The 12,805-nt window shown below is 44.1% G+C and overlaps 1 protein-coding gene across 1 annotated transcript in view; it reads left to right on the forward strand.

Moving 5' to 3' along the window:
- Positions 1-3,775: 3,775 nt before the first annotated feature.
- CFAP44 (cilia and flagella associated protein 44) overlaps positions 3,776-12,805 on the forward strand; it is an 82,500-nt gene continuing 73,470 nt past the window's right edge. Inside the window, exons 1-4 of the mRNA XM_026657390.2 lie at positions 3,776-3,806; positions 5,373-5,486; positions 8,696-8,848; positions 12,133-12,288. Of these exons, the coding sequence (XP_026513175.1) occupies positions 3,776-3,806; positions 5,373-5,486; positions 8,696-8,848; positions 12,133-12,288 (454 nt within the window). The remainder of the gene's footprint in view (positions 3,807-5,372; positions 5,487-8,695; positions 8,849-12,132; positions 12,289-12,805) is intronic.

Below are 12,805 nucleotides of genomic sequence, written 5' to 3' on the forward strand. Positions count from 1 at the left end.
GCAAGATCAGGACTTAGCTGAACACCTGTGGATTTAATGAAAGATTTTAAAGTGCATATTCAGTGTGCAGTTTTCAAATGCTCATATACCATTGGTAAATCTAAGCCAAGCAAATACTCTCTAGTCTTTAGTTAGGAATATACCCAGTTCAATTCAAAACTCAACCATTTTTGGCATAGTCCTGTTCAAAACAGCGTGGTTATAATTTGTTTATAGTGAGAAAAATGTTTGTCCTCAGTAGTTAGCTAAATTAGGAGTGTTGTGGGTTGTTCCAGTTAGGAAGAGAAATTGATGATACAGAGGTTTTTTTAATGCAATCTTGTTTATCCACAGACATTATACATAAAGTCCTGTTTCCCTGAACACAGTAAAAAGAAATCATACAGCGGGAGATAATTTTACTCATAGGTCCAAACCTTTCAACCAGTACTCCTACCCAAAACCTCACTCATTCCATGCAGTGTCTGGACCTTTTTGCTCCTTCTGTTTGTGTGGTGCCTCCCCTGGTGTGGCCTGTTGCCAACAAACAAACAAAAACCCAATACTAATCAAAGCCCTGCACTCACACACTTCTAATTCCTAGGCAGACTCACATCACATATGTTTTAGATGTCTCTTACTGCTACCTTAAATGAGGGGTGGTGGCCACACCCAACGGTTTAAGAGAGGTTTAACCCAACCCACAATAATATTTTTTTCCAGGAACCCATAACATAAAAGTGATTGGAGAGATTTTGCTCAACCCTTCCACAATAATTCACCAGTGGAGACCAGGCATGGAAAATTTCAGTGCCAAAGATGAATGTTCTGGAAAGTTATGACCATATGAAAACAGCAAGATATTATAGAAAACTATTTTATAATCTTAGCTATTATGGTAACCTGACTGGACCACTAGAATGATTTTTAAGCCTGGAATGGATATTGCACATTCCAGTGCCAGATTTGCTCAGGGCTGATTCAGGTACTGCTGCCAAACCTGCAGTTTCAGGAGCTGCACATCATGGGAACTTCTAGGAATATAATGCTGCTCATGCCCCAGAGTAGGGGGTAGATAATACAAAATGCTTCATGCTGACATTGCTCTGTGATAACTTGAGAGCATATAAAGAGTTGGAATATCTTCCCTTTTAACTTTAAAGCAGAGATGGGTATAACATTATCCAGGGTACAATCTGGACTGATGACCAGCTGTATGCCCTCAGTTCTCCAACCTGGGGTGCCTTTTACACTGCTTTGCTGTGAGGGCTACGACTTCTGGTCTGCTCAGACACAACCTCCAGCATGTAAGTCACTCCCAGTTATAATAGCTAGCTGTTCTTAAATTACACCATAGAGCAACATCAGCAAATTCCCAGTCCCAGACTTTCCCCAGGAATGTATATCTTGTACTGCCCAGCTCTCTCCTGGACAATACAAGCTCATATAAAGGCTATCATTTTATCAATAGAAAATGATATGCATAAATCCTGTTATCCCAAATGGAGTTTCTCAAACACTTCAATCCAAACACGAGTTTAGATAAAACAAAACAAATTTATTAACTACAGAAAGATAGAATTTAAGTGACTAAAAATAATGAGGCATAAAAGTCAGAATTGGTTACAAGAAAATAAAAGTAAAATGCAACTAATGCCTAACTTAACAAGCTATATGAATTCAAATCTCTCTTACCACATTTCAGCAGTTTTACTGGCTGAATTTCTTTCAGTCAGGTTACCTCCCCCAATCCAATGCTGTTTCCTTATTCTTCAGGCGTTGCTGATACCGCGAGTAGAGAGAAAAGGAAAGATAATTTGGAGCATCTGCTTTCTCTTCTTATAGTTTTTTCCCTTCTTTGAGAATCATCTCCAGCTGAGGTTCAGGAAGCAGAAAGTCTGTGTGGATGGGAACACCAAGCTGTTTCTTTGTCAAGATGTAGAATTTTTTTCTCACACCCTCTTTCCTGCTATAAGCTGTGCACTGTAGACATAGCCTTAGTAATATCATACAGTAGAATCTTATAACTTTAGATATGTTGCCACATATTTTACCAGGACAATAATGATCAGCAAATTATGAATTTTCAAATGATGTCTCTCACAAGGCATACTTTGTACAAAATGTATCATAGACTTGTAAAAAGGGTAAACATAGGAGTGCACACTGTCTAAACCCACATCTAAATCTACATTTTGCAGTTTGAGCCCAACTCAAGTTTAAATGGAATAGTTAAGATTATACCCCTATCTCCTAGTGGGGCTGTAGGGCAGTAATTTTTTCATTACTACCTAGGATCATAGAAGCTAAAGACAGGGAAGAGGTGTTATCGCCCCACAACCACCCCACTTTGTTTACCAATCAGGGCCGGCTCCAGGCACCAGCAAACCAAGCATGTGCTTGGGGTGGCACATTTTCAGGGGTGGCATTCCAGCCAGCCTTTTTTTTTTTTTTGCGCTTGGGGCGGCAAAAGCCTAGAGCCAGCCCTGGCAGCAGCGGCGCATCCTGCACGGGGGGTGTCCTGGGGCCGCTGCGGTTCACTTCGGGGAGCAGCGCCCGCACCTTATGGCCGGGCGGGCTCCGAGCACGGGACACTCGGGCTGGGGGCAGCCCCGCGGGGCGCAGGGAGCCGCCTGCAGGTGCTGCAGGGCGGCCGCCCCCCAGTGCTGCAGCCGGGACTGGGCGAAGTGGCCCGAGCCACCCAGGGACTGCAGCAGGGCGGCCAGGAGCAGCAGCAGAGCGGGGCCATAGTGGGGACTGGTGCCCAGGGCGCTGCCATGCGGGGCCCGCGTCCCGCTCGCCGGGGCTCCGCTCCCTCTGGGGCTGCCCTGCCCCGGCTCCTCAGCCCCCTGCCGGGACGGTCCCCCGGCTCTGCCCTCCCAGGTCCTGGCCGGTCCTGGAGGCGGAAGCCCCAGCTGGAGGGACCCTGGGCTGAGGCGCGGCCCAGGAGCCCTGCTGCTTACCCCGACCCTGCCAACGCTGGACCGACTGGAGGTGAGGGGGGGGGCGGGCAGAGTCAGCACTGGTGGAGAGAAGCCCAGGGCTGGGGCAGCGCAGCAGGGAGTGCAGGGGGGTCAGGGGGAGAGCCCAGAGTTGGGGCGGCAGGGGGTGTGGGTAGGGTGGGGAGGAGAGCCCAGATTTTGGGTGGCAGGGGGTGCGGGTGGGGTGGGGTGGGGGGGAGAGCCCTGGGGCGGGGGGAGGGGGGGGGGGGGGGGGGGCCCGGGGCGGGGGTAGGGGACAGTCAAATTTTTTTTTGCTTGGGGAGGCAAAAAAAACTAGAGCCGGCCATGTTACCAATAATAATAAAAAGAACCCAGATAAGCACAAATATTTATTTTAAATGTTAAAAAATATATATTTTAAAGTAAAAAAAAGTTAAAAACAATCGAGGGGGTGAAATGTTACAATCCTTTCAACAACTTTGTTAGGTTTTTTTTTTTTAACCCACTAACGTGGCCAATCAAGTCTCCCCCCCGAAAATCCTCAAAGAAGCGGTGTGCTGTTCAGTGTCTGTGTGTGTATATGTCTGTGTAAATGGCAACCACTATGACGGTTTATGACACAAATCTGGCCCCGCACAAGCACAGAACCACGAAGCCTCCGGCCCCCACCCCATGCACACTACGGCACGTTCTTCTGGGCTGCTCTGCGCGTGCGCCGATTTGCCCGCTCAAGTCACCTTGCCGGGGCCTCGTTCGGAGCAGGAGCCCCAGCCCGCGGCGCGGCCGTTCGAACTACAATTCCCAGGAGGCGCCGGGCCCCGGAAGCGGCTGCCTAGCAACCAGGTAAACCAGAGATGGAGGCGGAGGGGCCGCGGGACGCGTCAGGTACCGAGCGCGGGGGCAAGTTCCTTTTTTAATATACAACCGGTCGGGAAGTGACTGAGCAGCTGCCGTGTCGGGGGGACCTGTTCTTTGCTTTCCCTTAGCACAGGGCCCAACACTGACCTTTATGGAGGGAAGCCGAGTTGAATGAAAGTAACCGCTTAGCTCGCGCGAGAACGGGTGAGAGCACCTGGGCCATGCGGAGGATGGACAGTGCTGCCTAGACACAGATGTCAGACGTTTGAGTCGGTGACATTTCTGTTTAAAATGCAAATGCCTTGTACGTAGGTAACCCGCACACCTCCTGGGCGTGGTGTTCTGTCCCATCCAGTGGCACCGAGACCACTTCCAGAGAGAGAGAAAATGAGTCTGCTCTACAGCCTTAGCTAACAGCCAGCTGGCTTTTAGCTCATGGGGTAGAGGCTCATGCACTAAGCTCCAATGGCCCCAGATTCGATCCCACCCGCCGACAACCGGGGTCTGTCGGTGTTTCATGAACGCAACAGATCAGCAAGGTTCAAGGGCAGCACCTTACTGGTGAATCCAGACCACCTATTTTCTCCCTCTCAGACTTTAAAGCCAGAAGGGATCATCATGAGCATCTAGTCTGACCTCCTGCACTTCACAGGCCACAGAACCTCCCCCACCCGCTCCTGTAATAGACCCCAACCTCTGGCTGAAACCCTCAAATCATGCTGGGAAGGGAGAGGGTGCTGAGCCTAGGCCAATCCCCAGGGGGACACGGGGCACAGGGTGGAAGTGACGGATTCGTCTCTTCCGGGACTAACCGCACCGGCCAATCGCACCGGCCCGCGGGGGCCCCCCGTAGCGCAGGGTCTGGAGCGGTTGCCCCAATTCGCCCTGCCCAAGGGACAACTCTGGCTGTGCCTGGACCCTGTTTGATAGCCCTATCTTTTGAATAGCAGACTCTGACTAAGCTTCACCCCAACCTGCTGGAGGCAGAGTGTTTTCTATCTCTTCTCCCACCAGAACCATATAACTACTATAAGAAAGATAGTCTCAGAATCCTGGTTGTTGCTGGGGAGAGAAAGAAGAGAGGAAGGAGTTCTCTGCTACTATACCTCTCCCTTAGAGTCCATAATTTGGGTTCTCTTCCCCTGTGAATAGCTCCAGTGCCCATCTCTGTTACTAATAGTTTTCCATTGCAGCAGCAACATCAACAGGACATGAACAGCTTCACAACTAATCTGCAATTCAAATAAATACATAATAATAATAATAATAATACTTCTAAAGTTCTGAATAACAACCATTAAACTAATGAGTCATGTTAATTTCACATTGCTGCAGCTTGGCAAAACAATGAGCAACAGAAGACTATTAGAACTAAAGGCAACATTCCTTGAGTTACTCAATTCACATTGGGAAGATTTTCTTTGTAATAATGATAAGTACAAGAAGATTAACTTTTAAAAAATTAAATTCTGCAGAATTGCTGTTGTCCCCCTCATGAGAACTGTGAGCTAGTATCATGTAGTTCTATGATAAAAGAGGCAGGCTAACAGAAACACAGAGCTTTGTCTCAATGCCATGCTCTTGTTCATAAAGAAAAGGAAGAGGAAGATTCAGAGGAGTCAAGACAACAGGATTTAGAAGATGGAGAGAAGTCTGACATTTCCAAAGATCCTGAAACAGAGAAGCCAAATGAGTTCTCAACAGAAGGTGAGTGGAGGTTTTCTCCAAGTCTGATGAGAGTTTAATATTTCAGTCATCATGTAAGATCTTCATTAACTCAATAGTCTAAAAAGTTTAAATTAAAAATCAAAGTTGTAGAAAAGTGTAATAATTGGCAGGAAGTTCAGAACTGAAAGGTAACTAGATCTGGGTGTGACATGCCATTTTCAAAGGGGAACTCAAAACATAACCAGCAATATTTCATTTAGTTTCATGCATTGGATAAGGGACAGGGGAGAGGGTGTTCAACAATTCCGTTGTCATATAATCAGATCAATTGTTAATGCACTGGTACAGAGAAATCTGGATTGCTCGGTGATGAGCTGGGTGCAAGCAAACAATATTTGTTTTCATATAGCCAAATGTAAAGTTATACATCTAGGAACAAAGAATGCAAACCATAATTACAGGATGGGAGACTCTATCCTGGGAAGCAGTGACTCTGAGAAAGACTTGCGGGTCCTTGTGGGTAATCAGCTGAACATGTGCTCTGAGTCTGATGCTAAAGCCAAAAGGGCTAATGCAATTCTTGGATGTATAAACAGGTGAATATTGATTAGGAATAGGGAGGTTATCAAGGGTGGCAGGTTTGTATAATTTTTGGTGGTGCCCAGAACAGGTCCAAGTCAGGCCCCCCTCCCACACCTGATATATATATTTGAAAATAATGTAAAAATGGACTAGAAACAGTGAGTGTTTAACTGTTTCCCTATATTGCACAATGGGGGGGGACACAGATGAGGGCTCTGGCTGGGGGTGAGGGCTTTGGGGTGGGGCTGGGGATGAGGGGTTTGGGGTGTGGGAGGAGCTCAGGGCTAGGGCAGAGGGTTGGTGTGCGGGGGTGCAGGTTCTGGGGTGGGGCGGGGGATGAGGAGTTTGGGGTGTAGGCAGGCTGCCCCCGGGCTGGGGCCAGAGAGGACTCCCCCCATCCCTCTCCCTGCTGGCAGCAGCAAGCTCTGGGGAAGGGGTTCCCCTGTCCCCCCAGCAGCACACTCACCCTGCACCACTGTCACTGCACGTGCTCCTAGGGCCCCTCAGGTCCGGGGGTTGCACTTCCTTGGAGCAAGAAATCCTCATGCAAAAACAAGAGCGATAAGAGTTCAGAGGGAAAACCGACAATCAACAAACTTTTCCCTACCCTCAACTCTGGAGAGAGATTACCGGGGGTGGGGGTAGGAGCAGGAGAGAGAGACTTCATGCTGCACCTGGGGAGAAGCCCTGAAAGGAGCCGCTCACGTGCGGGGAGATGCAGCAAGGAGTCCTGCTGGTCATGGGGCAGTGGGAGGCTACATTGCACCTAGGGAGACAGAGGGGAAAGAAGTTGGCTCAGTGGGAGTGGGGGAGAGGAGAAGCAGTGAAGTTGTTTGCAGCAAGGACACAGGAAAACAGCCCGAGTTTCTCCCTACAAAGTGGAGATATTGAGGAGGAAGGGGGCGGGGGTCAGAGTGCCCTGGCTACAGCCACAAAGAAGGAAAACCAGTCCAGGCTGCAGGCAGGGTTGCTCTGGGGGAGGGGCGGCAGGTGGGGCCGGGGGAGAGACCCGGCCCCAAACATTGGTGGAACTGGGCCCTGAATATTGCTGGAGCATGGGCACCACAGGCCCATATAACTCGCCGCCCCTGGAGGTTATATTACCTCTGTATTTGGCACTGGTGCAACAGCTACTGGAATAGTGTGTCCAATGCTGGTGCCCACAGTTCTAGAAGGATGTCGGTACACTGGGGAGGGTTCAGAACAGAGCCATGAGAGTGTCTAAAGGGTTGGAAAATGTGCCTTGTAGTTATAGACTCAAGGAGCTCAATCTATTTAGCTCAACAAAGAGAAATTGAAGGGGTGACTTGATCACAGTTTATAAATACCTACATGGGGAACAAATATTTGATAATGTGCTCTACAATATAGCAGAGAAAGGTATAACTAATCCAGTGGTATGACATTGAAGCCAAACAAATTCAGACTGGAAATAAAGATGTAAATTTTTAACAGTAAGGGTAATTAACCAGTGCAACAATTTCCCCAGGGTTGTAGAGGATTTTCCATCACTGGCAATTTTTAAATCCAGCGTGGATGTTTTTCAAAACCATATGCTCTAATTCAAGCAGCAGTTAATTCAGGGAAGTCCTGTGGCTTGTGTTATTCGGATAAGAGGGGTCCCTTCTGGCCTTACATTCTATAAATCTGTAAATATTGTTATGAAAGCACAAAATTCAGCCTCAAATGCTCCACACCTATCCAGATAGAATGAAAGTTTCAGTTTTGCTGAAAGGCTTGTGGGGTCCAAAATTTTCCTACAAATGTTGGCTGATTGTGAGTATGAACATAAAATGAAATCAGCCAAGTTTGACATGGCTTAGGGTTTCGTAGCTCATCACTAGTCATTACAGTATAATTACATTTTGCACTTATAGCTTCTTTGTCCTTGGTATTATTGTTCCCATTTTATAGATGTAGAAACTGAGGCACAGCAAGACAAAATATGTTACCCAAAGTATCTGTGGCAGGGCCAGGACTAGAACAAAGATCTTCTGACACTCAGTCACCTACCTTAACCACTAGATATGCTCCTTCCCAAGATTTCCAAATATAACAGTAGAATATATTCCTTTCATTATTTAGTTTCTTGACTTTTATACATTTAAAATATCAGCCACAGCACTGAATTTATGTAATGTTACACAAATTATCTTTTTTTGTTTTTCTAAAGAAAAGAGGAAGAGACACTAGAACAAAATACAAAAAACTTCCGGTACCTCTGAATATTATTTATCCTTTGTCAAATAGCAGCAGGAGGAGGAAATCAACAACTTCATAACTAAACTGTGATAGAAATAGTAAATAATAATAATAATGCCATCCCCAGGATTCTGAATAGCAGTGATGAAATTGACCAATCACGTTAATTTTACCCTGATGCAGCTTGGCAAAGCTATGAGCAACAGCAGAGGTACTAGAAATGTAGACAATGCTGCATTGAGTTATATTTCATTCACATTTGGAAGATTTTCTTTGTCATTATAATGACAAGAAGATTAGTTTTTTTTAAATGAAGATTTTAATTCTGAACTTTTGTTGCATATGCTTGCACCTGCTGTCCCTCTCGAGAGTATTTTAAGCAAGTATTGCAATAGTACTATGATAAAAGATGCAGGCTAAGAAAAACACAGATTTGTCTCAATGGCATATTCTTGTTTATAAAGGAAAGGAAGAATCGGAGAAAGAGAGTACTGAGGGGACTATACTTGGTGACAACTTAAGCCAGCCAGACTTGGCAGATGGAGAGAAGTTTGACATTTCCAAAGATCCTGAAACAGAGCTGGACGCAGAGAAGCCAAATGTGTCCGCAACAGAAGGTGAGTAGAGGTTTTATCCAAGTTTAATGGTAGTCTAATGTTTCAATCATCATGTAAGGTCTCCATTAACTCAGTCTAAAAAGTCAGGGGTGGGCAGAATATGATATGGTTATGTTCTTACTGTTCATGGTTACTGTGTTAGATAGAAATGGAGAAGGAATCAAGAAAGGATAGGACAGTTGTGGAAAAGAGCAAATTCTCCCAGGTGGAAAGAAGTCAAACACTGTAAAGGAATAGGATATAAGGCAGTTGATCTTGGAGAAAAGAATGAGTGAGATGAAACTCACTTTTCCGGAGAAGTGCCTTTAAATTCAAAATCAAAGCTGTAGAAAAGTGCAGTAATTGGCAGGAAGTTCTGAACGGAAAGGTAATAACTAGAGCTGGGTGTGACTTGCCATTTTCAAAGGGGAACTCAGAACAATACCAGCAATATTTTATTTAGCCTCATGCATGGAATAAGGGACAGGGAAGAGGGTGTTCAAGGATCCAGTTGTCATATAATCAGACCAATGTTACAAACTTTTGTTATCAAAGCACAAAATTCAGCCTCAAACACTTCACACCTATCCAGAGATAGCACGAGTTTCAATTTTGCTGAAAGGCTTGTGGGGCCTAAACGTTTCCTACAAAAGTGGGCTGATTTTTGTGTGTGAATATGGAAATGAAATCAGCCAGTTTGGCATGATTTAGAGTTTTGTTGCTCTACCCCACCTCTAGCTCATCACTAGTTGTTACAATATAATTACATTTTGCAGTGATTGCTTCTTTTTTTCCTGAGTCTCTCACGGTGCTGAAAAAAACTTGGTACTATTGTTCTCATTGTATAGATGTGGAAGCAAAGGCACAAAAAGTTGAAGTGTGTCATCCAAGGTCACAAAGGGAGTCTGTGGCAAAGCCAGGAATAGAACTCAGTTCTCCTGACTCCCAGTCTCCTGCCTAACCACTAGATATGCCCCTTTCTAAGGTTTCCAATATATAACAGTGAAATATTTTCTAGTCATCATTTAATTTCGTGACATTTATACATTTAAAATATCAACCACAGCACTGCATTTATGTAGCCTTGTGCATTGAAATACCATTTTGTTTTGATAAAGAAAAGGGGAAAGACAGGAGGACAAATTGCAAACAAAAAAGAAAGATGCTATCTCTGCATTGGGTTATTCATTGTCACACTTCTGAATGTATGGTTTATCTATCCCACATTCAAATAAAGGCATCATTTGATCCTGATGGCAGCTCTGTATGTTGTTTTATATTTAGGTAATCCACTAGTCTTAATAATAACTCGTTGCTAGTAATTTAACAACGGTCTTTATTGGATACATAATTAACATATATACAGAGCATCTGACCTCAGGTCAGTCCATCAGTCTAACCTAATACCAAACTGCCTCCTCCAGCTGTCAGCTCCCACACCCTGGAGATTCTATTCACTCTCCTAAAGCCACAACACCACTCTCTGCATCTTCAAAGCTCTCTGTGTTCTTACAACTTTACTGACAACTTGTGGGACTCCTTTGTGTCAGCAAAATTGCCTATTAACAACTTATTTTTGATAAGACTGAGAGGCATGACTGCACGCATTTCCCTGTCTTGAGACCTGTTGTGGCTTATAAGCAGCATGGCCAGGAAGAACGCAGTTTGAGAGATTGTGGAGCTCCTCTTTGAAGCTCCACAGCCTAAAGCCCTGGTGGCTGAAAGTGAAAGAAAACTTGATTTTAACCCTGGATGTGTGCCAATAAAGCAATGCTGAGGGACCAGGATAGGCCTCATGTAGTTTTATAGACCGATAACTTGTGAACCAGTACTGAAAGGAACAGCATTAGTTTCCAGCTCTGGCAAATTGTGAAACATTGGATCTAAAAATAATATTCTGGTTAACATTTTGCCTTTTTTCCATTTGAATTCTGACATGATTTTAGTGGTCACTATGTCCAGAAGTAATAGAAATTGAACTCCTTGCATTATATCATCTGAAGTACTCCTTAATTCTAGAAGTTTAGGAAATGCTGTTAAAAATTCATATGAGAAACAACTGTTGCAAAGACACCTAGGTGGTGAACCAGTACAAATGCTTCCTGGACTAGTCAACATGTAAAAGCCTGGTAATGGGATCAAAGACAAAAATTCTGATCTCTGAACTTCCTCAGCACTTTCAATCCCTGTGGCATAGTACACAAACACCACTGTATTACAAACTTTGAGCACTGCAACAACATGCTGCCACTAGACCCTTGATGGGTCTCAGAATGAAATCTTCATACTCACCTTTCAGCCTGAAGCATTTTTCAGAGCTGAGTAGATTTATAATGGAAGCTGAGTAGATTTATAATGACACATCCCTACTTTTAATAATAAATGATTGATTAATAATTAATTACAATAATTTGAACTTTCATAGGACTTTTTGCCATAGATACCAAAACACTTTACTAAGATGGATAAGAGTTGTTATTCTCATTTAACATATGGGATAAGTGAGGCATAGAGAGGTTAAGTGGCTGGCACAAATTTACACAAGATGACAGTGGCAGATTTGGGATTGGAAGCACTCCAATCTCTGGACACCCTACCCTGTATTCATTCAACTTGCCTGCAGCTATATCTGTAGTAGAACCTCTGGTCAAATATTACCAGCCCCAAGTCTATTGTGGTTGGAATCATAGAATATCAAGGTTTGAAGGGACCTCAGGAGGTCATCTAGTCCAACTCCCTGGTCAAAGCAGGACCAATCCCCAGACAGATTTTTGCCCCAAATCCCTAAACAGCCCTCTCAAGGATTGAACTCGCAACCCTGGGTTTAGCAGGCTAATGCTCAAACCACTTAGCTATTTGCAAGTGTACAAAATCAAGAGTCAGGACTCTAAAATCATGAGATTGGCTTAAATATCCTGAGGTGTTTTTTTTTTTTTTTTTTTAATAGATTTTGGGTTCTTTTCATCTACTGGGTTTTGAGCCTTCAGAATTTATGTTTTCAAGCTTTTTTTCAGCAATCATGAGGGCTAGAAATGTACTTTTTATTTTAAATGAAAGCTGAGATTCATGACTCCAGGAACTGGCACGTTAAGAAAAACAACAAATATCACAGAACTTGCAATATAATTCCCAGTGTCGGCAACACTGCTGTTATAATGGAACTAGGAGGCCATCTGAAAAGTATAGGTGGACAGACTAATAGGTTTAATTAATTGTTTATCATGAGGGATGTAACCAAACAATACATAAATATAGACAGATTCTTATTACTGATCTGTCTATAAGACATGCTCTTGTTTATAAAGGAGAAATGGAAGTCCCAGAGAACGGGAGTTCTGATGAGAACAAACCTAGGAAAGGTTCGGATCAGGAGGATCAGGCAGATGTGGAAAAGTTTGACTCTTCAAAGGATTATGCAGGAGAGCAGGACGCTGAGAAGATCCTTGAACCATTAGGAGAAGGTGGGTGGATTTTTTCCAGCGTTTGCAGGTCGAATACATTCCAATTATATAATAACTTCTCCATCCTCCAGTGTCCCATGATACGATGTTTGTCAGCACTCTGCATTTCATTGGCTATTTCCACTCCCCTGAAACTGGAACCCCCCAAGTGATCTTTCCTAGCATAGATTTTTATCCAATGTGAAACTAGGGATGGATTCCTTAGGGACTTTTTATTTCTTGGTTTGAAAGCTCTGGTTCCAGAAAACAAAGGGGATCCAGTTAGACATTAACTGTGCATTTCCATGCTTTCAAATGTTCAAGTTTCTTTTAAGTTGAACCTTAACGCTGAATTTTCTGGATTTCTAATACTTTTTTTTTTAAACTACAATAGTCTTGAAAGTTGTTTTTAATCTTTAAATTGCTCATATATACTTTCAATCTTAACTCCATCTTAAAGTGTCTTGTTTGGGAATAGATGCTTACATGAAATCAAAAAAAGCAAGAGACACAGAGCAAGTTAAGATTGAGACTAAGG

The sequence above is a fragment of the Terrapene carolina genome, unplaced genomic scaffold, assembly GCF_002925995.2.
Source record: "Terrapene carolina triunguis isolate 2854851 unplaced genomic scaffold, T_m_triunguis-2.0 Scaffold242, whole genome shotgun sequence".
NCBI classification, from domain to species: domain Eukaryota; kingdom Metazoa; phylum Chordata; order Testudines; family Emydidae; genus Terrapene; species Terrapene triunguis.